General features: G+C 33.5%; 3 protein-coding genes and 1 long non-coding RNA gene across 4 annotated transcripts in view; 3 read left to right on the top strand and 1 right to left on the bottom strand.

Moving 5' to 3' along the window:
- The window catches only part of LOC149905558 (uncharacterized), a 156,805-nt gene that overhangs the window by 76,023 nt on the left and 53,867 nt on the right, over nt 1-26,915 (top strand). The window lies entirely within an intron of this gene.
- Nucleotides 7,555-10,402, top strand: LOC149905568 (uncharacterized). Its single transcript, XM_090105285.1, has 4 exons — nt 7,555-7,628; nt 8,276-8,431; nt 9,647-9,787; nt 10,247-10,402. Exons 1-4 carry the CDS (start codon nt 7,557-7,559, stop codon nt 10,400-10,402), a joined length of 525 nt encoding a protein of 174 aa, XP_089961411.1. The 5' UTR covers nt 7,555-7,556.
- Nucleotides 15,646-16,975, bottom strand: LOC149905567 (uncharacterized). Its single transcript, XR_016457075.1, has 3 exons — nt 16,584-16,975; nt 16,396-16,457; nt 15,646-16,321 (listed from the first exon to the last, which is right to left on the bottom strand). It is a non-coding gene; the product is annotated as an uncharacterized LOC149905567 (long non-coding RNA).
- LOC149905566 (2-oxoglutarate dehydrogenase complex component E1-like) lies at nt 17,439-26,619 on the top strand. The gene is made up of 21 exons (XM_090105284.1): nt 17,439-17,450; nt 17,884-18,018; nt 18,408-18,492; nt 18,783-18,871; nt 19,243-19,384; nt 19,727-19,805; nt 20,305-20,481; nt 20,781-20,929; nt 21,151-21,236; nt 21,317-21,496; nt 22,189-22,369; nt 22,636-22,854; nt 23,269-23,462; nt 23,580-23,708; nt 23,788-23,909; nt 24,178-24,290; nt 24,592-24,779; nt 25,119-25,215; nt 25,431-25,623; nt 25,873-26,169; nt 26,520-26,619. Exons 1-21 carry the CDS (start codon nt 17,439-17,441, stop codon nt 26,617-26,619), a joined length of 2,967 nt encoding a protein of 988 aa, XP_089961410.1.

Raw genomic sequence — 26,915 nt, 5'->3', positions numbered from 1 at the left:
TTTATAAGAGGTATTGATGTCGAGATTGATACCTACTTAGGCTAATAGAAATGAAAACTACATAAAACTAGGTATATAATAACATAGGAGACTTTTTTCGCCCCAAACAATTAGTTCTACGATTTATAGTAGATTTAATTTGTATACCTAGGGGTATAGTATTATATTATTATCTGTGCCTACGATTACTGTCGGATAATTGTAAGGTGGTGCCTCGGGAGAGGATTGAAACACTAGGACTGCCAAATGAATACTGTATATTTGATATAAAAGATGCCTTATTAAATAGATACAAAACTAGGTTACACGTGTTATATAGTTAATATTATTATAATTAGTACATAAAGCTACATTTAAGCACTAGGTACATCTCATCTCCACCGCAATAAAAAAATAAAATAAACACTAACAATTTATTTTATTTTAGCTTACTTATGTTCATACAGTACAATGTCCTATTATCATAATTATTTCCATTACAAACTAAATAGTACATAATATTATAAACGTTTTGACAAAATTATTAGGTAATCGGTTCAAAATACATTTTTAAAACCGTAACTTTTAACAAAATTATTAGGTAATCGGTTCAAAATACATTTTGGTTCTGTTTTTATGAATAACATAGTTTTTATTATCTTTAAGTATTTCTACATTGGGTGAACATTCCCTTACTACTTTATATGGACCTAAATATATGTTTTGAAACTTATTGCCTGTTTCATTTTTTATTAAAATTAAATCATTCGGTTTATAAGTAACCGGATTAATATTACGATCATATTTTTCTTTTCTTTTCAATTTACTAGATATAAGATTTTCTCTCGCCTCTTTTTGTGACGTCTGTATTCTAAATTTGAGTTCTAAAGGATAATTATCAAAATTGTACAAAGGCTCAACTTGTGCAGATTGCAAATTTGATGGTAAATTACATTTCTTACCGAACACCAACTCATAGGGAGTAAACTTGGTCTCTGTATGTACCGCAGTGTTATAGGAAAAACACCAAAATGGAAGCCACGTGCTCCAAGCTTCTGGGTGATTTCCTGTCTGTATTCGCAAGTAGTTACCCAATTGTTTGTGCGAATTCTCCAAGGCACCGATACTTTGATGGTGATATGCGGTTGACTGCAGCTTGTTAATATGCAAAAGTTTACAAACCTCTTTCATTGTGTCCGATAAAAACTCCGTACCTCTGTCAGTAGCAATTTCCTTCGGGATACCATACCTGAGAATCCAATTGTTAACAAAGTTCCTAGCTACTTCACTCGACCTTTTTGACGTTAATGGATAAGCCTCGATGTACTTACTCAACTCACATTGTATAGTTAAAATGTATACGTAATTATCGTAATCTCTATCTAACGGTCCTACAATATCTAAATATATTTTCTCCAACGCCGAACTTGCCGTTGAGCTTATCGTCATAGGCTCCTTAGTATAGTGTGAGGAATGTTTTTGTTTTTGACATTTATCACACCTTTTTATAAATTCTACAACATCAGCTTCTAATCTTGGCCAAAAATAATATTTCTTTATGTTATTTACCATTCGTCTTATGCCAGCATGTCCACTTGTAGGTAATATGTGAAAATCATTTAAAATTACACGCTGATCGTCTTTATTACTTATTCTCTTTGTTCCCCTTAAAATACATATACGTGGTCCGGACCAATTACTTATGTTATCTATCTCATTTATTAACTTTTCCACAAATATATTATTTTTCTCCGATTTGATGAAGTATACTTCTTTAATATTTATTTTCCTACAAAATATATCTAGCTCTCTCACAAATTCGCCTGGCGATAATTGCGATCGAGAAGCTAAATTAATAAAAATAGTATTCATTGAGGGTACATAACTCAAACATCCCTTCTCATACGTTATCTCTTTCATTTTACGATATCGATTTAATTCATAAGCGCTTATGAAACGTAACTCCGTGAAATATTTCGGTTTACTATGTATTTCTACAACTTTTGGTTGATCAGGCCAATCGTTCTTAGAAATAATAGCATCCCGTTGTTGTCTAGCCAACTGACCACGCGTCATTACATTCATCACCGTTTCATTCATCTCTTTCAATTCCTCGGAAGTTAAATGCAACCGTGAAAGTGCATCCGCGGCCGAATTATTCTTCCCTTTCAAATATTCAATTACAAAGTCGTACTCCTCTAACGTTAATCTAAATTTAATTAAACGACTAGATGGATCTCGCATTCCAAACAAATACATTAATGGCTTATGGTCAGTCTGAATTTTGAATGTCCTTCCATACAAATATGGACGAAAATGCTTTACAGCCCATACAATCGCAAGCAATTCCTTTTCAATAGTCGGATACCTTTTTTCTGCTTTATTTAGACTACGACTAGCATACGCTACAGGCCTACCGTCGCTATTACACAAAACTGAACCTACGCCGTATCCTGATGCATCTGTTTGTAGAATAAATTGATTAGACTCTGAAAAATCAGGATATTGTAATACAGGATGGGATATTAAATTTTGTTTCAATAATTCAAATGATTTTTGGCATTCTTTATCCCATTTGAAAGTTACATTTTTCCGACACAAACTATTTAACGCATACGCTTTTGTTGCAAAATTAGGAATAAATTTCCTGTAATAGTTCACAAAGGCAACGAATCTTTTGACTTCATCGACTTTAGTAGGAACCGGGTAGTTTTTAACAATCTCTATTTTATCCGAATCTGGTATAACACCCTCTGCTGATACAATATGACCCAAGTAAAGCAGTTCCTTCTGTAAGAAAATACACTTTTGCGGATTTAACTTTAGATTGACTTTTCGTAATCTTTCAAAAATAGACTGTAAATTTTTGATATGACTAGATAAGTCCCTACTAAAACAGACTAGATCGTCCTGGTACACTAAGCATTTTTCATATGTTAACCCTGTCATCGCCATAGTCATCATGCGCGAAAATGAACTAGGGCTGGTCTTTAAGCCCATAGGCATTCTAGTCATCTGAAACTGTCCCGAACAAAAAGCAGTATACTTGCGACTGTCTGGGTCCAAGCTCACATTATAATAGCCTTGATGTAAATCTAAATGAGAAAAATACATGCAACCGGATAAAGAATCTAAAATTTCCGTTATATTTGGAAGAGGAAATTTATCATCATGTATACTGTTATTTAGTTTTCTGTAATCTATAACCAAACGCCACTTTTTATTTCCACTTTGGTCACATTTCTTTGGCACTAACAAAATTGGACTGGACCATTCACTTTGACATGGTTCAATAATATTTTCTTTTAACATTTGATCAATTTGGTTATTAATTTCATTTTTCAATGCATGAGGCAATCGATAAGGTTTTGAAAAAATTGGCTGAATATCTGGTTTTACTTTAATTGAGTGTTGATAAATATCAGTGGTTGATAATTTGTCTCCTTCCAAATAAAATATATCGGGATACTTAGCACATAAACTTTCTATATTAATTTTTTCTTCTTTATTTAAGTTACTTAAATTCAACTTTGAAAATAATGTTTTAACTCGCGATGCATTTTTCTCAATTTTATCAAAGCTACAAATATTATATTCCTTCAAATTTTGTATATCAAGTTTAATTTCAGACAAAGTTATATCTTTCGAGGTCGAATTCAAAATTCGGACTGGTATTTTACCATCAATTGGATGTACTATCATACTCGCAATAAATACGCCCTCACACAACTCTTTCGTACATACCAAACATTCCTCTGTTAAACTAGTATTAATAAAATGAATCGACTCTGACCTAGCAGGTAACGATAATAAATTACTACACGAGTCTAATAATTGCAAAGATATTTGTTTAGATTCACTAATCCATAGTGACAGATTATTATGTTTCATATCAATGACCGCTCCATACTTTCCTAAAAAGTCCTGCCCTAGAATACCGTGCGACTTACAAGGCAAGGTGTCAAATACATAAAACTTATGACTAATACACTGCCCGTGTATCGTCAACTGTAAACATACATATCCGATAGCCTGTACCTTTCCACCTATCCCATTTATTGTAATATTTTCTTTGTTAATTGGGATGTCAAAATCTAAAACATGTTTATATTTAATAGCCGAAATTGAGGCTCCCGTATCTATAAGCCAATTAAATACGTGACTGTTTTTATAAAATAACTCTATGTAATAACTACTATCGCTAGCTAAAATACTATATGTTATAGGCACGAAAAAACTCATTTTCAGTTTCTAAATTCTGAGTGGATGAACTCGATTGAGGCTGTGACTCGTCAGTCACTGCTGTACGAATCTGTCCTCTGAATGGTCTACGACCCCTAAAATAATTATTATTAAAAGTTCTACCTCGATATGACGCTCTGCCCCGGGGCGCTCCCCGTGGCTGCGATTGAGGCTGCTGGAACCATTGTCTGGTGCTGGTAGGCGGCTGTCGCCAGTTGTTGCCTTGCCAACGATTATTATTGTTGTACGCACCTCTTGGAGTGTTCTGATGAGAAGGCGGCCTGGAAGTGTTTTTAAAGAAACGATTATTATTATGTCTTAGTGTTAACACTTCAGCGGTTGAACTTGAGCCTGAAACGTCCTCGTCGATTGCGGCTTGAATCGCATCTTTCAAATATTCAAATCTCTGCGCCGTAATAATGGTGCCAATCCTACGGTTTCTCAATCCGTCACTAAATTGCCGAATTGCCTGTTTTTCATTTATTGATTTTAAAATATTAAACTTTTCCTCATTGCCTTCGGATTGAGAAATTGTAAGTTCAACGAATAATTCGGATAAAGTTTTTCCGAACGCATCAATAGACGCGTCATTTTGCTTACAATTTAAAAATTGTTTTTGCAAAGCACTCGTAGACTTTTTAGGTAAAAGAAGCATTTTCATATCATTTAAAAGATTTTGAACAGTATCGTACTTTGTTTGTAATTTTAGCCTAGCAGATTGCGACAAACGGCTTTTCAAAACAAAAGATATCAAATGCGACTGTGACTCATCATTTAGAACCGAACTATAGTATTCAATTCCATCGATAAGTTGTCGTAAATTAGACAATTCATCATTCATTACTGGCAATAAGCTCAAAGCTACTTTTAGGTCAAATTTATCCATTGTTGAAAAACTCTTAAAATTCTCTGAAATTTGACACAATTCAGTAATTTCCGCAAATAATTTCTTCAAATCCTCACAATATTTTTTAAAAACAATAAGCTCATCCTCTCCTAAGCTTTGCTTATCCAAACTACCTATGTAGTTGTTATATTTTGTAATGACACATTTAGCTTCGCCTAGTTTTGTTTGTAATATTTTACCCTGTCGTCTAGAAGGTCCTATTTTAATTAAATATGTTCTAATAGCTAGCAAATCATCACATAATTTCTTTAAAAATATTGCCATAGAGTTTAACAGTACATAATATAATTAATGATAATAAAAATATATTAACATACCTGAATAGAGTTGAAGACCTCGTTTCTCAGCATATTTTAACAATAACTGTAAAATTTATTATAAAATACAAGTAAGTATACACATTACACTATGTTAGAATAATATTTTTAACTACATTTGATTATAATTTTTGTCATCTTTTATATTTAGGTTACATGACATACATGACTTTTAATACCTATCTATTCGATAACATACACATTTTTTTTTTTTATATAGTAAATAATACTATACGCTTAGAGTCCACTAAATATAATGTTTATCAACTTTGCCGAATTTTCACGAAAACACTTACACGCTCACATTACACTTATTATTAAATATTTGTTTGCTTTTTTTTTTTCACTTTTATATCACTACACTTCGTTCTCGTTCTCGCCGATTTTCAAGTCGGGGTACGCCTGGCGCCGTCGAAACGAAAAACGACGCTCCCTGCTGCTATTCGCAACCTCCTGTCGTATCCACCTTAAGTGGCATTTCCTGTATATTTTGAATACTCCATAAATAATACCCAAAGTCAAGCAGATTACTATTATATATAGCAATATATTTGATGTCTTCAAATAGTTTTCAAAATGGTCAACTGGCGCACTATTCGTGCCCCCTGCCGAATTTTGCGCTATAACTATGTAGTCTTCCTTGGACTGCTGCTTCCCCATTTTTTGAAGCTCACACTTGCGTTGCCTCCAAAAGATTTTAATATACTCATTTTTAATACTTTAATTTGCTCGGGCCGAGAACACACAGTACCATATATGTAAATCGGCGACGCGGCGGCCGGTGTCAAAATACACGCGCGCGTGCACCAACTTTAGGCAGGGTCGCCATGTAAGGTGGTGCCTCGGGAGAGGATTGAAACACTAGGACTGCCAAATGAATACTGTATATTTGATATAAAAGATGCCTTATTAAATAGATACAAAACTAGGTTACACGTGTTATATAGTTAATATTATTATAATTAGTACATAAAGCTACATTTAAGCACTAGGTACATCTCATAATCCTCATTCTAGACTAGCTGTGCTCCGCGGTTTTACCCGCATTGCTCCGCTCCTGTTGGTCTTAGCGAGATGATAGATATACATAGCAGCCTTCCTCGATGAATGGGCTATCTATTTCTGTGATCTGTGGCTATCTAACACCGCAATTTTTTTTCAAATCGGTCGTAGGATCGTCGGATCGGAGTAGTTGCCCAGGTTAACGCGTTCAAACAAACAAACTCTTCAGCTTTATAATATCAGTATAGATTTAAACTCAAATAAATTGACTTACATGGATTTTTACAAATAAAAATGCAAGTACACCAAGGTTTAAAATCATAACTTTATACATGTCGGTTGGCTATGTAATTCTAAATCGTTTTAATTTATTTTAAAGAGCCTGTATCAACATTCATTCACTAAATAAGTATATAATAATACATAATGAGGATAACAACATGGGCGTAGTCAATTTCAGTGGAAATTAGTTATGTAGGTAATTGCTCTAATTTTATTTTTTTACAAAAAAAATCTATTTGATTTTAATCTGATACTTATATGAATTTCGTACACCATGGAATAATTATTTAAATTCTAATAATTAATGAATCCGGCCAAGTGCGAGTCGGACTCGCGCTCCCGGGGCACCGAACAAACCTATTTTTTTCATTTTACCAAATTTCAAGATTGACGTATTCATGGGAATTTAAGTTTTGATTCCCTTGCGAATGTCGAAATCTGCGAAAATTTGCAGCATAAGTATATAATAAATTTCAAATACGTTGATTTATAACTTTGATTCTTTCACAGCTTCAAGGAACCGTATAAACAGCATAATACCTTTACGCGTTCCTGAGAAAATATTTTAAAATATTTTTGAAATTTGTCAAATTACTAACTTTAAAAACGAAACAAAAATTACATTTTAAGTAGGTTAGGTGGGTACACAAACTTTCATGAGTAAATTATTTGAAAATCTGGTTATGTTTAGTAGGTAGGTATAGTTTATGTTACGGAACCCTAAACTAGTAGTAACTAGCAGACAATACTTATCTATTTACTATTATTATTTATATTTTGGTGTTTCGAAATTATTGAGTTGGTAAATTGCGGCCGAGGGAATCGAGATGGCAAAAAATACATTTCGTTGCTTTTTATTAGCTTGTGTTTTACTAATAGCAATTTATGATGTTATTAATGTAAGTAATCTGTAATATATATTTTAACTAGCTTTCCGCCCGCGGCTTCGCCCGCTTTATCTAAATCCTAATAAATTATATACTAAAACCTTCTTTGAGAACCACTCTATCTATTAAAACAAACCGCATCAAAATCTGTTGCGTAGTTTTAAAGATTTAAGCATACATAGGGACAGAGAAAGCGACTTTGTTTTATACTATGTAGTATGTAGTGATGTGTAAGATACTAGCGGTCCGCCGCGGCTTCGCCCGTGGTACATGTTTACGTTTTCTCTCCATAAGAACCATCCTCGTACTTCACGGAATATTATAAAAAAGAATTAACGGAATCGGTTAAGCCGTTCTCGAGTTTTGTGCTTACCCATACATTTGGGAATTCATTTTTATTATATAGGTAGATAATATTATAATGAGAACTAATAAATAATTATTTTTAAAGATCTTCCAATCTCTATAGATAATATTCAGGCTGAATGTGTGACAGTGGGGTTTTAGTAGGTAAGAATCCGACATAACCCACGGGTCTTTCCCCGGAGGACGTGGGCATGCAAGATTTCCCCACTTAAAAAAAAATGCTGAATGTGTGAAGTTACAACGAGGAGTTTTAAATAAAAAATATGGTTTCTATTGCATAATTTTAATTCCAGGGATATGAAATGATTATACAAAAAGCGGAAATAATTAAATATGATGAAAAATACGTAAAGAACCCGACATTGCAAGTAATGCAATACTCTAGGAGACGCAAACCTGTGTTGAATATTGGTGCTATTACTATGCATTTATGGGATAATAATGTTACGGTGGGTAACCAATAACCTAAAAAGTAAATATCTATTTATATTAATCAGCTATCATTCCGTGGCTTTGCCTGGGTAAAACTTGAAAAACAAATGATATATTTAAAATGTTTTCGAGAACCATATCAATGGTGAAAACAGAATTAAGGTCGGTGAAGCAGTGGCTCATTAAGTTTGATGTCTCCGCTTGGATTAGGAAAATAACTCTTAAAAAAATTTTAAGCTATAAAGTTATTTACACGCTTTATATTAGCTTCACCTGTATGTTTGTAACCGACTTCTTTGGGCACGATTTTAACCCACTTTAAACGGCCAGATTTCGTTCAAACTCTGTAGATTTATTAAGGACCGATGACAATACACTAATTTGATAATTTTCTAAAATTTTTTAGTTCGGTTTTCTATAAAAAGCGTGTTTTTTATTTTTGGGTTCAAATGTTAAGTTGGTTAAAGCCAAGTTAAATCACTCTTTCCCTCGATGACTGAATATGTATCTTATGAACAAAAATGAATTGTAAATTGACATAAACAAAATATATATTAGCACTAGTGGTCCGCCCCGGCTTCGCCCGTGGTACCTACATGTTTAAACTATCCTATCTCTTAAGTTGGATCGAACTGCACATGGTGTGCGAATTTTATTATAATCGGTTAAGTGGTTTAGGAGTCCATTGAGGACAAACATTGTGACACGAGATTTATATACAGGGTGTCCCACTATTGGTATACTAAGTGCGAAGGAACTTGTAGTTTTGCATACACTGATCACGTAAAAAATACTTTAAAAAAAAATTACGTCCAAAATTTTTTGCTAAATTTTTCCTGAAAATCCATGTTTTCTTCTCTAGCTTCGCGCAGCCGGCATATACCGCTTCTCTAATATGAGCATTTTATCTATGAAAACATAATCTTAAACGATAGCTCACGTGCTGGTGGCAAAGTTGGGCGGCTCGCTTGTTATGGGTGTACACATAGAGTTTTAAGAATTCATCTATTTGAAAAAAAAAATGCGTCTGGAATTTTTTAATTATTTTTTACGTACTCAGCGTATGCAAAACTATAACTTCCTTTGAGCTTAGTATACCAACAGTGGGACACCCTGTATATTAAGATTACAACCCTAGAACTCTGGAGCAGAGAAATGTAGAGATCGATACCTATATTACATGGTATTTTACTAAAATATAAGAACAAAATATAATTTCATTTGAATTACAGATTGATATGATTTACGAAGAATTCATAAAAAACGAGTACAAGCCGTCGTTTGTTGGTCTTCGTTTCAAATTATGCGATTTCATAGAGTCACCGTATTTTAATATAAAGAAAACGTATGGATACGTGTGCCCACTGCAACCAGTAAGATTTATAACATTTTCATTATAATGGTCGACCAAAAAATAACTTGTATAAATATGTAAAATATATGTATGTATTTTAATAGGTGTAGCTTTCACCCTATGTTTGTATAAAACCGACTCCTTTAGACTCGCTTTTAACTTGACCACACAACTTTTTAAAGTTCAAGCACGTTCAAGCGTTTTTTTTTTGTTTTTGAAGTGAAAACTTCTTTAGCGGCGTTGAGCACTTTTTCTGTAATGGGTATAAAATCTTAAACTCGCATCAGGACACGTGACCTGATCGAAAAAGCGTAAGAAGGATACCATTCCAAAATATCAAACATGCTCAACGTTAATAATCAAGTTTTCACTTCTGCCGGAACTCCCGGAGTGCAACCCGTCTTTTTTTTTACTGTTGGTATTAATTATTTAGCCCCTTCAGAGTAAAATTCCTATTAGGTAATCTTTTATTTTACAGGGAGAAGTGCGATTAACAAATATGACGGTGAACTCGGAACATTTTCCCAATCTATTCCCCTATGTTAAAGGACGAGTGATTGTTTCTTTTAACGTGAAAGCTGTTAATGTGACCATGGTCACCTCACATTTCTACGTTATTTTTAAGGAGAAATAAAAATGTTTTGTATTTTAAAATGTTTTATTGATAACCCAAGAAATGCTTATCCAAAATATAAATACACAAAGCACGCACAGAGTTAATTATAACACTACTAGAGGTCCGCCCCGGCTTCGCCCGTGGTACATATTTCGCAATAAAAGGTACCCTATGTCCTTTCTCGGGTATCAAAATATCTCCATACCAAATTTCATGCAAATTGGTTCAGTAGTTTAGGCGTGATTGAGTACAGACAGACAGAGTTACTTTCGCATTTATAATATTAGTATGGATAATAATACATATTATTCAACAATCAATCCATACTAATAATATAAATGCGAAAGTAACTCTGTCTGTATGTCTGTTACTTGTATACGTAGTATATTATTATTAGTCTGTGCTGTTACTAAATCACGCCTTAACTACTGAACCAATTTGCATAAAATTTGCTTAGATATATTTTGATACCCGAGAAAGGACATAGGCTACTTTTTACCCCGGGAAATAGGATCCCGTAAATCCCACGGGAACGGAAACTATGCGGGTTTTTCAAAATTCAAAATTCAAAATTCAAATTATATTTATTTGCAAGAATGTAGTTACAATTATAGATGTTTTTAATTACAATATTATGTGGCTAATACATTCTACCCATTGATTGGGTGTGCAAATATTGAAAAGAAAGTTGATTAGTCTAATTATTTAAATGTACACACAATTCAATTTTCACAATTACGCGAACGCACTACGATTAACACGATTATATCACACACTTATCACACACAATTCAGTTTACACTACTTAAAAGTCATAAATTCTTCAATGTCATAAAATTGTTTCACCATCAACCAGTTCGTCAGTTTATTTTTGAAAAAATTTACTGGTAGTTCCTTGAAATTGTCCGGTATTTTATTATATATTTTAATAGCCATAAATATTACACTGTTTTTAGCTTTGTTAATTCTACACGTTGGGAAATGTAATTTGTTTTGGTATCTTGTCAACATATGCGAATTTACTTCTCCTTTCTTCTTAAAGTATTCCGGGTGATATTTTACAAATAAACATACTTCTCTTATGTACATGCAAGTTAAAGTAAGGATCCGTAATTTACTAAACAGAGGTCTACAACTGTCTCTTTGGTTCAAACCGCACAGAGCTCTGATACATTTTTTTTGTGAGACAAATACCTTCCGCACATCACAAGATTGTCCCCAAAGAATGATTCCATACGAAAGTACAGAGGAAACGTAGGCATGATAAGCATTTATTGCTGCATTCATAGAAACAGTATCTCTTAAACGCCGTAATACGTAAACGAAACGATTAATTCTGTCACAAACGTAATCAATATGTTTGTTCCATTTTAGACCTTCATCCAACAAAACACCCAAGAATTTATGATGATCTACTTGTTCTATTACTTGGTTATCACACTTTATATTTAGGTTTATTTTGGAGCAATTCTTTGTATAAAATTGAATTATTTTTGTTTTTAATAAGTTAATTTTAAGATTGTTGTCTTCTAACCATTTTACAATATTTTTAACTGCTTCATTTATATCTCTCTCGTACGTTTCCTTTTCAGTACATTTAACAATTAGGGTAGTGTCGTCTGCGAATAAAACTGATTTGTGTTTCACTGATTTCGGTAGGTCATTAATATACAAGAGAAATAAAAACGGGCCGAGCACACTTCCTTGTGGTACACCTGATCTATTAGTTTTTTTTACTGATCTATATACGTTTCTTGATTGATTTACTATTTGTTGTATTTCCACAAACTGATTTCTATCCTTTAAATAACTAGCAATCCATTCTTTGGCAATTCCTCTTATACCATATTTATCTAACTTAAGCAAGAGTAATTCATGGTCTACAAAATCAAATGCCTTGCTCATATCTAGAAATATAGCGCTTACGGGTTTTTTTTCGATGAAGGCTTGAATTATTTCTTTCACCATATCAAAGCATGCTAATGAAGTGGAACTATTTTTCCTAAATCCAAACTGTTCTTTACATAAGATCTTGTTTCTATCAATATAATTTCTAATTCTTTCTAAGATTACTTTTTCAAATATTTTAGATATCACTGGTATTAACGCTATCGGTCTGTAATTCTTAATATCTTTCGGATCGTCTTTTTTAAATAATGGTTTTATCACTGATGTTTTCAGCGCGTGTGGAAAAGTTCCCTGTTCCATCGATAAATTTACAAGAAAAGACAACGGTTCGCAAATATGGTCACTGCATGATTTTAATATTTTTGTACTTATTCCATCTGTTCCTACTGAATTAGTGTTATTAAGTGATTTTATTATTTTACAAATTTCGTTACTGTTTGTAGGTGTTAAGAAAATAGTATTGCAACTTTCTGTAGTCAAAGTCTTTTTTATGGCATTTACATCAAAATTAAATTTTGTTTGATTTGTGATGTCAATAAAAAAATTATTAAACTGTTCGCAAATTTCATTCATTGAGTCGTATATTTTATTATTAACTACAATCTCTTCAATTTCTATAATATTGGTTTCGTCATTAATATTATTAGATATCATTTGCCATAATGCTTTGTTTTTATTTTTTGCCAATTTAATAAATTTTTCACTTTGAATTTGTTTTGATTTAAGAATGCACCTTTTTAGTATATTTTTATATTTCACATAATGATTCCAACTATGAGTATACATTTTTTTTATATATATATTTTTAAGATAAAGTTGTCGCTTTCGTATACAACATTTCTTCAATCCTTTTGTTATCCAGTTAAGATTAGATTTTCCTGTACTTCTCTTTATCTTAATAATAGGAAAACAAAGATCATAAAACAGTTTGAATAACTCATAAAAAGCATTGAAGCATTCATTTAAGTTATTAAATTCATGTATTTCAGAGAAGCTTAACGATGACATACATTCACAAAATTTACGAATATTCTCATTACAGTAGTCTCTTTTTGTTTCAAACCAGGATACATTTGTTTTGCGCTTTATCATACTAACTTTTAATATCTGTGCCGTTTCATGGTCTGACAAACCGAGGTGTAGTACTTCTGTGTTCACATTTCTTTTTATATTTGTTGCTATTTGGTCTATGCATGCATTTTTCCTAGTAGGTGTTTTTATTAAGCATTCAATATTAAAGTTCTGTAGTAAAGTAATGAGTTCATCTGAAAACTTAGTCTTTTTAAGAATATCAATATTCCAATCTCCACATAATATTATTTTTTTATTTTTAAGTCAGTCAGTTCTTTGAACAAACTATTCTAAAATTAAAATAGTGAGTTGATTTTCAATTATGGCAACACCTATTACCTATTATCATCAAAGTTTAATTTCAATAACGTATCTAGGTATAAGGTAAATTAAAATAAAAAAAAAAAAAACAATGTCGAATATTTTTCAATGCGTTGTTCAGTTTACAAAAATGAATTTGTGTATTTTTATAATGAATATTGCTTTATTAATTTCGCCCCGTCCGATTAGGGCCCTTCTGGCCTCCTCCACTCAAGCGACAGCTCAAGCCGAGGTTCGTGGTCCCCGTCAAGGGGGGACGCCCTTGTGCATGTCGCTACCAGGGTGAACCTTCAGTTCACCCCCGCGTCCGCGTTAAAATGTAGAAGCCCTTCTGGCTAACATTGAGAGACACCACACAAAAAAAAAAAAAATATTAATTTCGGATTAACTTGTCTCTTAGATACATATTCAGAAAATATTTCTTTCTAAATTTTTACGTTTAGGTTACATTATGAAAATTTCCTCGTGGAATTTACTATTTACACATAACGTCGTCAGTTAATAAAGTTAACAGTTTTGTATTTTGTGTAAACAGAGAACACTAGTTTCTCATTACTTTGAATAGGTAGTCCTGTTTTATTCAAACTATGTTCCTATAGTTATATATATTAAATAGATTAAAGTATTAAATAGATATAGTTAACCACCCGTCAATTTTATAAAATACTTCCGCAATATAACAATCAAAAATTATATTATATTATCGTGGCGGTTATTTTTACGTAATCGTTTTATATTAAAATAGATCATAATAACTTTAAATTCTTGAATCATTTATTTCGTGTAAGGTGGTACACACATTTCGCATTTCGCATTTGCGAAAGACAATTTAATTAAATAATATTCAACTATAACAATATATCAACATTTCATCAAAATCGCTTTAGCAGTTAGCTATGCAAACACTATGCAAGTGTAACACGGACTGACAAACAACTCTTTAGCAAATTTTTGTTGCAAGAGATGAGATGTTGTTTGATGTTGATTTGTTCTTTTTGAGTAAGATTAAACCGCCATCCTGTTACAAATGACCCGAAACACTGACACATCGGGTCATTTGTAACAGGATGGCGGTTCTACAGGGGTCTTAGTAGTTAGTACGCAATGACAAAAAGAAAAATGATGGTCAGAACGCTGATACCCGATACCTTAAGATACTGTAATATTTTATATTAGAGAATCTTAAGACGATACACAAAAAAAAATCCACTGCTTGGCGGGCGGAGTATAATAGCTCGCTATCGCGAAAGCGGGTGTGCGCGAAGTCATTCTTGCATACTCGCCGCGCTGCCGCTGGCCGACTCGGGACAAACATGTATGGAGTCGTCATACAGTTATAATATTGTTATACATATATTAATTAATTGTTGATTTATTGGTTTTATTTTCTTGCTTATAAACACAAAATTATCTTCTTTTTAACAACTACTTAGACATTATTAATAATTATTAATTATTATTATTTCGTAATGTTTACTTTATTACAAAATAATACAGGTTATAAATAATCTTTAAAATCGAAAAAATGAAATGGTACCTAATTACGCGGACTACTGAATTGATTTAGATAGAATTTGATGCTGACGTAGATATTACATCATGCCCAGAAATGAAAGGTACTATTTCTGAAAGAAATTATAAACCCTAATTCTTCTCAGTCAAAGTCAAGAGTGGAAGATATCGCTAATACAGTAAAACTGATGCGAAACTTTGGATGTTAATTTGTATATTTTTTTGTTAGTTGTTACTTAATCACGTCAAGACTACATTACCAATAAATTACCAATTTTGATAAAATATAGCTAATTGCCTGGATTTACACATAGGATACTTTTTATCCGAACTGAACACTTCTGTGGGATAAAACAGGATTCACGATATAACCTAATTCCACGCGGGCAAAGCCGCGGTCGGAATGATATTTTTTTAAATAAAAAAATTGTTTAAAAATAACACAAAATATATTGACGCATGTATTTATTTTTTGCACTCTATTATAATTGTAATTATTCATTACAAATAATCAAAATAAAATAGCCAGAACAAAGTTAGGCCCTGGTAGGATAGGTAGGCAGGTACAGCAATGTGAGACGAACACTGGCTTATTTATACCAATAATAATGTATTATAAACATTAAATTAAGTTTACTTTCTAACAACAAAAATACATAATATTAGCTAATGTGAAAACGAATCAACCAATCATCCCACAACAATGAAATGTGCACACAAATATTCATCCAAATCGGTTCATGTGATTAGGAGGAGTGACTGCAGCGCCATCCTCCGGGCCCAATTGTGTTTCCAGATCACCCAGGAACTCAATTTAATATACTTACACAAAATTTTTCGAAATGAAAACTCACATTACTATGTAAATATGAATATAAACCGGTTTTAGTACTAAGCAATTTCCCGCACAGGTGTAGTAAGTATAAATGAAATAAATATCAACATCAAATTCTTTATACAACATACTTATCTACCACCTACTAAGAAATTCTTGAAATTTTTTCGTATTTTTTTAAAATATAATACTACTCCAACGAGCTCCTGTTCCATAATTCCATATTACGTCCACCATACTTCCACTAAGTTCACCATGATTTTTTATTTCTTTGCACTTTGTTGCTTTTTGCTAAAAATGGAATCATGCGATAAAACCAGTAGAGCGTTGATAACATACATTTTTGACTGAATAAAGGTACTTACGAAGGAGTGGGTTCACATTGTGAACAATCAGTGGGTTTATTTTCCTTCTGGATTCCGGATTTCTGAAAAGATTATTTATGCTATAAATGAAAAAATCTTACACATTCGTTATGTACTTAAAACAGGGGTACATATCAAACATCGTCTATAATACAATTATCATCAAATTTAAAATAAAACCAACTTACTTCATTAATTTGTTCCAATTGTAAGCATTCTTTTTCCTCCAACCTTTATGTTTCTTCTTCTTATTTTCTTTATTGTCCCCATTTGTCTCATTTTGTCTTATCGTGTTGTCACCCTTTATTACGATTGCGCGAGCGACACAAGTTCCCCGTGTGACGGCCGTAGCGGGAATGACTCGTGCAGCGATCGGGGTAGGAAGGTACAGGGCGGCTCTCGCTATATTGGCTGGTCAGGCGCTAATTTCAAGTATTTCTTGTTTATTTCAAAACCATCGCATATTTCAAAATTCTAACACGGTAGACGTATAGGTTGTATATTTTATAGTTAATATCCAAAAAGTCGTAACTTTACGTTTGTTATTTTGAAGATGCCAGAGATTAAAAAATAATAACAATGAGAACTTTGTATTTTTTTTCTATCGAGAAAATATCATGGAATCATGTTTCTAAAACGGTAGACGTATTGTGTTACTATTGAACTTTCTTGTCAAGAATTTTCATCACGACAACTTTAATAATATAAAAATTACGAAGGTTTAAAAAGGGCCGTAAATTTTAGAAAAATTAATTCATCACCTTAACATAAAATATTAATAAAGTATCTTCACCGTGTGTGACGCGCTTTAATAGTATAAATTTTTAATTTTAACAAGAATTCAAATTCATATCAATAAAGCCTTCTCTGGTAACTTCTTTGATATAAAATACTTAAAAATAATCGGCATCACAAAATCAGTTGTCATTTTTGAGTCTTTATTATTATTAATCAATCGTAATATTTGATTATTTTTTCATTTAGAAATATTTCCTTTTCTTTTTAGTAATGTTAAAATATTAATTTTTATTTTGTATTATAAAATGTCGTTTCGGGTACATCAATTTGTGAATACTTCTCGGTTAATATTAAGGACAAATCATATTGCGGTATATTTATTATTTTATATTTTACTAGCTGCGCCCGCGGTTTTACCCGCGTGATTCCATTCCTGTTGGTCTTAGCCTGATGTACTATAGCGTATGCCATATAGCCTTCCTCTATAAATGGTCTATCTAACACCGAAAGAATTTTTCAAATCGGGCCAGTAGTTCCCGACATTAGCGCGTTCAAACAAACAAACTCTTCAGCTTTATAATATTAGTACAGATTAGTAAAGATAATATTTATTCCTGTAACAATGTTTCTGTAATTTTACATTCTTTAGTCCAATGATTTACTTATAATCCTACTTACTTTAGTGCTTTGTTTGTAACAAAACACCCTATAGCATATCTGAATGATATTTTATTATAAATTCTATATCAGAGTTGTAGACGAATCAATGAACCAAAGAGTTACTCTTCGTATTCGAAGTCGGAGACTTTTCTAAGTGGGACAAATGCGAACTTTCTGGAAGCTCAATACTTGGAATGGTCGAAATCCAAGGGATCTGTGGATTCGGTAAGGAAATTTTCACCTCAAGTCATCAAAGCTGCTAGTGCTTTTCCTTTGATAGAGGAAAAGCATTCATTGAAGAAAATCGTAATCGTAGACGTATGCTAAATGAAGCAATTCATACAGAGATATTAAGAAATAAAGAAAAAGTTAAGAAGGAGATATGGAATTTTCTACTACCTATAATATATTCCTTCTATTCAGTGGGTAACTAAACAATTTATTTATAATCTGTGATAAAGAAGTTAGAAGAGCTACTTTGTCTTTTGAAAAAGTGGCAATTTAAAAAAATATATAGCGAGATAACAGCTAAAATGTTGCTAAAAAATATACCAATCATGTTACTGTCTACTGAATATATCAAAAATAAATATTTTTTTTTCACAATTTTTCAGTCGTGGGACGGCCTCTACGAAAGCATAAATAGTCCTAAATTACAGATAGACGAGTTTCAGGATGATTTCAGTCCCAAAAGTACCAGTAAGTATGATTTTGAATTACAATGCTTCAAAATCTAGATATTGCATTCAAATCGAAACTAACACAGCTATACTAACGAACTTTATTAAAACAAATGGTTTTCGGAAACAAAACTTTATAAGAAGAAAACTTTCGGAAGTATTTTTTGATGATGATGTATCTATAGCGAAGCACAAGGAACAATAATATGGTACATTACGCTCAAAGTCTGCATTCATCACCTATTTCACACAACACATGCCCATTAATGAGGAATAGAAAACTTGAAAATAATGTTTCTCTCACTTCAGAACCGAAACCATCGAAAGAAACAGATAAAGCTATAAGACATAACATTAAACTGCACTTGGCTGTCCAGAATTTAATAAGGAGTTATCAGGTAAGAACTGCGTTGTGATAATTGCAATGGGTACAGAGAACAGTTTTCCATAGAGATGTATATTACCAAAAGCATATCGAAACTGTAAAGGAAAAAGCTTCAATTAACTTTAAAATAATTATATTTAAGATTGCCCAGATAATCATCATCTAGAAATTAAAGACTTTTTAACGGATTCATTAATTATCTTATTAACTCGTATAACGACGTTTTAAATAATACTTAACAGCTAGCGGGGTCACGGGGAGACTGGCTCTCAATATAATGAATTAATCGCGTTTAAAAAGTCTTTGATTTATAAATGGTACCTACTGGTAATGATGCTCGCGTAAAATAAAACACAAGAGACGAAGAAGCTGTTATTGCTACAGGCGCGTGGTCACCTCCTCTCAAAAACAGACCCGCTCGGGCTCACAATGGGCGCGCGTTGGGTGCTCAACATGCAAAGTGCACCGCTTGACCTCAAGGGAGTTAACTGCAAGATCATTGCGAGGGAACTAGGCACTATATTGGGTAATACTGTTGATATAACCGAAGGTTTTTCTTTATCCTTTAGTTTGGTTAGCCTGGAATAGACGACGAGTGATAGTAAGGTCATATTCAGCACTGTTTTAAATTATTTTGTTACCTGTAATTTCATTTTTAATTGATGCGGTTAATAATTAATCATTCTGTTGCTATTTCACCAGATTTAGGTAAATTTTGTTTCTATTTTACACGGTACCTATTGGTAAATTCTGCTGTTAGTTCACAAGATTTGGGTAAAATTTCTTTCAGATGATTTAATTTTTTTGTAAAATTGTCGTTCTTAATAGATGCTCACTGAATGAAATATTCACATTAATCATTTTACAGGAGAGGAACACATGGATATGGAATTTGAATTACCTCCTCGGACATTTATCGGAGGCAAGGACGTTGCTTTAACTTTAAGGTGAATTTAGATTCTTAGGTTATTTTACAATATTATTAAACTGGCTTTCCGCCCGCGGTTTCGCCCGCGTTTTCAAAGAAAACCCCGCATAGTTATTTATTTATTTATTTATTTATTTATTTATAATATAGTATAGTAAGTATAGTTCCCGTTCCCGTAGAATTTCCGTGATAAAACCACTATATGTTACTATGTGTTAATACAAGTTACCCTCTATATGTGTGCTACATTTCATTGTAATCGATTCAGTAGTATTTGTGTGAAAGAGTAACAAACATACACATACATATCCAATATCCATCCTCACAAACTTTCGCATTTATAATATTAGTAGGATAGGATAGGATAGGATAAATGGACACACAGACTTAAAATCTTTTAGATTTAGTTTCAAAGTAAAATTAAGAAAACCTATGAAAGTAGTAAATGGTCTCATTGAAACCATCACCACCATCGCCATTATTGATGATGATTATGTTGATGATTATAACCTCCCCAGGGAGATAATAAACCGCCTGGAACGAGTATACTGCTCGTCGATAGGCGTTGAGTACATGCACCTCTACAGTCCAGACGCGTTACAATTTATAAGAGAACGCATGGAGTTACCCGGTGCTTTGGATAAAACGATCGAAGAGAAACGGCTGATTATGAGAAGACTGACTAAGGCCGTTTTGTTAGTATCTTTTTTATTCACGTACAGTCGTACAAGTTATAATGCGTGGATTGAAAAGTATAGAGTCGTGTGTGATGTGTGATTTCATGTGACGTGTATGATGTGTGATGTCGTGTGTGATGCTTGATGTCGTGACGTGTGATATGTGATGTCATGTGTGATGTGTGATGTCGACTGTGAATGTGATTTCGTTTGTTTATCTCCAACAGTAAGTGAAGAAAAAAATAAAAGGTGAAAAAGTGATGAATTTTATTCATATTAGATATTTTGTTCAATTCCAAGTAACATTTTTTTACCAGCTTAGAGAAATACTTCGCAACAAAGTGGCCAGCGGAAAAGCGGTTCGGTCTAGAAGGTGGCGAAAGCATGATCGTGATGCTTGAGGAAATTGTTGACACAAGCACTGAGCTTGGTGTAGAATCTATTGTTATGGCTATGCAGCATAGAGGTATTATAATAATTACCAATCGTGTAGGTGATGGTAGCTCAATAGTTGATTAAAACTTCAAAATTAAAATCCAGATTGTATATAGAGAACCTAAAAGTTAAAATACATTGAAATAAGCTGACATTTAAAAAGCTAGACGTGTTTACGCACTTTATTACGCACTTTATTATAACAGTAGCTAGAAATAACAGGCATTATACATCTGCGGATTTTTGTTTCAGGTCGTCTCAATATGTTAGTAAATGTTTGTCGCAAACAATTGACGGACATTTTTGCGCAATTCAAACCAATGGAACCTAAAGAACCTGTGCGTATTAAATCTACAATTACTTCCAAATCATTGTTTTTAACCAAATTAGGAATTGATTAATTATACAAATGGTTTAGGGTTCTGGAGACATTAAATACCATTTGGGGACATACATACATCGCTTTATTCGGAAAACCAATAAATATATAAAGGTGTCTATGAGTTGCAACCCTTCTCACTTGGAGGTCGTGTCCCCAGTGGTGATTGGGAAGACAAAGGCTGAACAGTTTTTTAAGGGCGATAATAATGGTGATAAAGTAAGTATCAAAATTTTATGAATTTAAAATGTTACCGATGAATATTATGTAATTCGAATTCTGTTAATTGAAGTGAAACTTCTTTATCGGGGTTGGAAAAAAATTTAGTGTAATATTTTTCCGATACGCGCCATCTTTTTCTTATCCCTACCACGCGTGATTCGACGTATTTCTGTAAAGTTGCATATATATACTTAGTAAATTATTTTTTGAAAAATAAGGTAATAAGTTTCACTTCTTACGTGTGTACACTAGTACACGCACACATTTTTTTGACTGTATGCTATTTTTATAGACCTTCGTGTGCGTAATTATTTCTTCCTTGCCATCTTAAAATGTTTATATTAGTTTCTGGAAAATTTCTAGAAATTGTCTGATATACTACAGATCGACTAGTAGATACTTCCATATTACAAAGCAATACGACCACACCTATTATTTTACTCAATAGCATGGCCTACATCATCATCATCGTTTGTTATCTCACTCAATGATTCATTAAATAATCCATTTCAATGACAAGCAAAAATCAAATTTTGCAATCTACGTAATATTTAAGGAAAACGATAGAAAATATAGCCATCCATCTCCAATAGTTACAAAAACTGGCTTTAAGAAAAACAGTCATCCAGCTAGGTATATTATACATCTAGTAGTACAAGTTGAGTATAGAAGGATAATTCCTGCTCCAGGTCATGGCCATAGTGATGCATGGTGACGCCGCCTTCTGTGGCCAAGGTGTTGTCTACGAGACCATGCATCTATCTGAACTACCAGCCTTTACTACCCATGGTTCTATACACATTGTGTGCAATAACCAGATCGGGTACACCACGGACCCGAGGTTCGCTAGGAGCTCTCCTTATTGCTCTGGTGTGTTCTGTTTTTGATTTTGTAGCAGTTTGGTGATTTAAATAAATCTACTATTCATATTTTTCATAAAAGCTAGTATAATTTTTTGTCTCTTTATCACCCTAACCCTCTTGCATGATTGAACAAATGCAATAAATGAGAACATGCCTTCATCAGATGCAATAACTTTGTATTCTTACAAATTCCACAGTCACATAAATCTAACCTTCCAAACAATTAGGCACAATATAGTACCTAACGCGCTCCTAATAATATACCACAAACAGACGTAGCCAAGTGTGTGAACGCACCCGTACTCCACGTAAACGGCGACGACCCAGAAGCCGTAGCCCACGTGGCGCGGCTCGCGATCGAGTACCGCTGCCGCTTTAAGCGCGACGTGGTGCTCGACCTCGTGTGCTACCGCCGCTTCGGACACAGCGAGGAGGACGAACCCATGTTCACGCAGCCCTTCATGTACAAGAAGATCCGCTCCATGCGCACGAGTGAGCTCTGCCACATAAAAACGCTATGGTGACATCGCTGGGTTATAGCCAAGAAAAACATAATATGCACGCACGTATAGGCATATTCTCCAATTCGAACATATCCTTTAACTGGCGATGCCTTCATGGCGACTTCGGACTTAGTGAGGAATAACATGACTGAATGCTTTTCAGTTTTCAATGTTCTATTTCTTTTTTCATTTCCTATCTTTATGTATGGCTTCCTTCATTTTCTTCTTTCTGTATTTCTACAATAAAGTTAAATTTCTTTAAAATCGTCTAAATAGCAGAAAATTTGATCCCCCTTTAAAAGTAATCTTTTAAAGTAAAATCTATTTACAGTTTTTTTAGATATCTTTCAAAGTAATTCAGATAGGGTTGTTAAATACATTTTGGAACACGTCCATTTCACAGTTGATCAAATATACGGAGATAAGTTGAAAGCAGAAGGTGTGGTCAATGACGCAGATATTAAGGGCTGGGAGAAGGAATATATGGACACTTTGAACAAGCACTTCGAACTAGCCAAAAAAGTCACCAAATTGAGCATCATGGACTGGATTGATACACCCTGGACTGGGTTCTTTGAAGCTAGAGACCCGAAGAAGGTATACAAACGTATATTCCTGGAATTAAACTTCATAACAGTTACTAAATTGTAATGTTTTGTAGGTTTTATATGACCATATTTTTTGTTAATGGTTCGTTTATATCATTACTTTTAGATTGAAGACACTGGCATATCTGAAACAACAATATCGACGATATCAAAACACTTCTGCAAACCGCCTGAGCCGTGGGCATTTGAAGTCCACAAGGGTATAAACAGAATATTGCAGAACAGGGAAAAAATGGTAAACAAGAACCAAGTAATTCTGTTGCCTGTGAAATTCCAAAAAAATCTAATTACTTTAATATTTTTTTGTATCTAAGGTAAAAGAAGGTATAGCCGATTGGGCCATGGGAGAAGCTTTGGCTTATGGTGCGTTATTGAGGGACAAAATACACATCAGATTTACGGGCGAAGACGTGGAAAGAGGAACTATGGCTCATAGGTTTTCTCCTTTCTTTTTATCCTTCTACCTTTTTTAACGAGAAGTTCCTTATTCGAATCTGACTATTCTAACGATGAGCTGCGAATTTTTGCTTATTTGATAAGCATTGTAATTCAGAATATGTAGGTAATCAGACAAATTTAACATGTTCAATAACCCACAAAATTACCCATTCCAAGAACCATTTCATTAAGCGGTCTTTAAAACACACCAATAACTTTTACAATCATTATTACTAATTATTATCAAAAACCACACACCATTCCAGGCACCACGTATACCATCACCAAGGTGTAGATGGTGCTACACATCGTGTTCTCGATACACTGTATCCGGACCAGTCGCACTATAGTTTACATAATAGCTCGTTATCGGAGTTTGGTTAGTCGTGGCCATACTTTTTAGTTGGAAATAAACTTGGTAGTTAGTGGTTTTTCTGTAGATTTTTCTTTTAAAGTGAAACTTTTATTACATCGTCTCAAACTGTTTGGTCTGTGTAGCGCATGTCGCGTGTATCGCGGCTGCCGAGTAGGTATCTACTCGGCAGCCGATCGTCACGCGACATGCGCTACACAAAGCAGTGTTCGGAACCGTTCGAACAGTTTCACTTTTACCGTGGTTTCATAAAACCACACAACATTTTTTTTTTTGTATAATTAAATAATGTATTATGCATTTTCAGGTATCCTAGGTTTCGAAGTAGGCTATTCCTACTCGAGTCCTCACCTACTGACCATCTGGGAAGCCCAGTATGGAGATTTTGCAGACACAGCGCAACCAGTGTTTGATACGTTTATAGTGAATGGGGAGAGCAAGTGGGTTTGTCAGTCGGGACTAGTGGTGCAATTACCACATGGGATTGATGGGGCTGTGAGTTTTTTTTGATCGTATTGTAGAAAGAAAGATAAAAGTGGGATTAGAGCTGATGATATTGCGCAGTTGATTGTTGTAGGGGATATAGTGGGGTGGCAAAATGTAAAGGGCCAATAAATTTGGAATTATAGAAAAATGAACATTGAAGGAATATTGGTAATTGCTGTGTCTAAAATCGAAAAGTTTCATACATATAGTATCTATACTACATATTAAATAATTTACTACTAGAGATTACATTCTTGTCAATAGAATGGATCTATTTTCACAATAATATGAAAATAGAACGAATTACTGTGCAAAAAAATTAAACATGAATTTAATTATTATCGTTAGGGTCCAGAACATTCATCCGGGCGAGTGGAGCGATATCTTCAGCAGGCCGATGACGATGAGGACAATATTCCAGATCTTGATGATAAGGAAATGGCGTGTTAGTTTATTTCTAGAACAAAATAAAGTAAACCTTCTACACTTTAAAATTCTATTTCTTACTTTTCAGTAATAAAGCAATCCGGTTGTTATGATCATTTGTTTTTTTTAAATCAAATTGAAAATAACACCAACGATAGATCAATTACAATTTACATTCAATTAAATTACCCGTTACCTTTATGTTGATGTTAAGTTTGATACTTATTTCGCCAGTGAAGCAGCTAAGAGCAGCGAACTGGATAGTGGCGAATGTGACGTCACCAGCGAACTATTTCCACCTGATTCGGCGGCAGATCGCGTTGCCGTTCCGCAAGCCTATTATATTGATGACACCAAAAGTAGGGCTTAAACACCCTTTCTACAGATCACCGTTTAAAGATTTCTTACCTGGCACCACGTTTCAGAGGTTTGATTCTGTCAAAAATCATCGTCGTCGTTATCATCACCAGCGTCATCATCATTATCACGATCAAAATCATTAAAATCAAGCGTGACGTCACACGCTTTTTACTTCCATATTATATATTGTTTGTAGATATAATTAATCGTCCTGATTGCCAATTTCAACACAAAATTTATTAAACCATTTGGCGCAGTAGATAGCGTGTTATAAGAGCAATTCTATATTACTTTTAATAGTGTAGTTAATTTCCAGGGTAATAAGCGACACCAGACCAGCCAGTAAGAACCCGAAAAATGTACAAAAGCTCATTTTCTGTTCGGGAAAAGTGGCCATAATAATAACGGACTTACTAAAAGAGAAGAAGTTAGAAGAGAAGATAGCTGTGTGTCGTATAGAGCAATTGTACCCGTTTCCTTACGATCTGGTGCTGAAAGAATTCTGCAAGTACGATAAAGCCAAGGTTTTCTTCTGCCAGGAGGAGCATAAGAACCAGGGACCATGGCTGTTTGCTAAAGTGCGTTTGGAAAACTTGTTTGGGAAGAAGATTGGGTTAGCGCTGCTTTTCAGTTGATGTTTGATTTTATATCCGTAGCGGTTAATGATTCGTATCAATTCGTATTTATTGTGACTAGGGATGTCAAAATTTAAAAAGTGAGTCATTGTATATGTGTGACGTTTGGAAAAAAGTGTTTCTAGTTGAACATTTAGCTCTTTATATGAACTCAGCTCAGAATCAACATCTGCATTAGTCTCCACCGTCTTTTCAACCCCTGTTTCATCAGTATTTTATCAGTAAAATATCAAAATCATACCAACTTATTCGGAGTTTTTTTAATTTGTGCTCTAACTTCTACATTTTAATTATTCGCTGTTAGCATTAATTCATTATTTTTTTACAGTTGTATTTCTCGACCATCGAGTCCCGCTTCAGCGACTGGCATCAAGTGGATGCACGCCAAGGAACTGACGGACCTCAAGAACAAAATTATAGAATTGTAAATTGTGTTTGTGCACGTTGTTGTTTATTAAACGATTATCTTTTTATTTCTTGATTTTTATTTACCACTCAAAACCCCTTAAAATATTCGTGCTAATAATTTGGTAAATCTAAAAAAAATAGCTTCAAAATGGCTTCAAACGAAGTTTTTGGACAATAAGATTGGTTTCCATTACTATATAAATAGGTAATTATTATTATTAAGCCAGTAGGTGCAAATTATCTCTAATACTTATATGTATTAAACAAGACATCCATACTAATATTATAAATGCGAAAGTAACTCTGTCTATCCGTC

The sequence above is a fragment of the Colias eurytheme genome, chromosome 9, assembly GCF_061535395.1.
Source record: "Colias eurytheme isolate Ceu_HAF_F1 chromosome 9, ilColEury1 Martin Lab GWU primary, whole genome shotgun sequence".
In the NCBI taxonomy this organism is placed as follows: Eukaryota; Metazoa; Arthropoda; class Insecta; order Lepidoptera; family Pieridae; genus Colias; species Colias eurytheme.
This window is presented reverse-complemented; position numbering and strand designations above follow the sequence as displayed.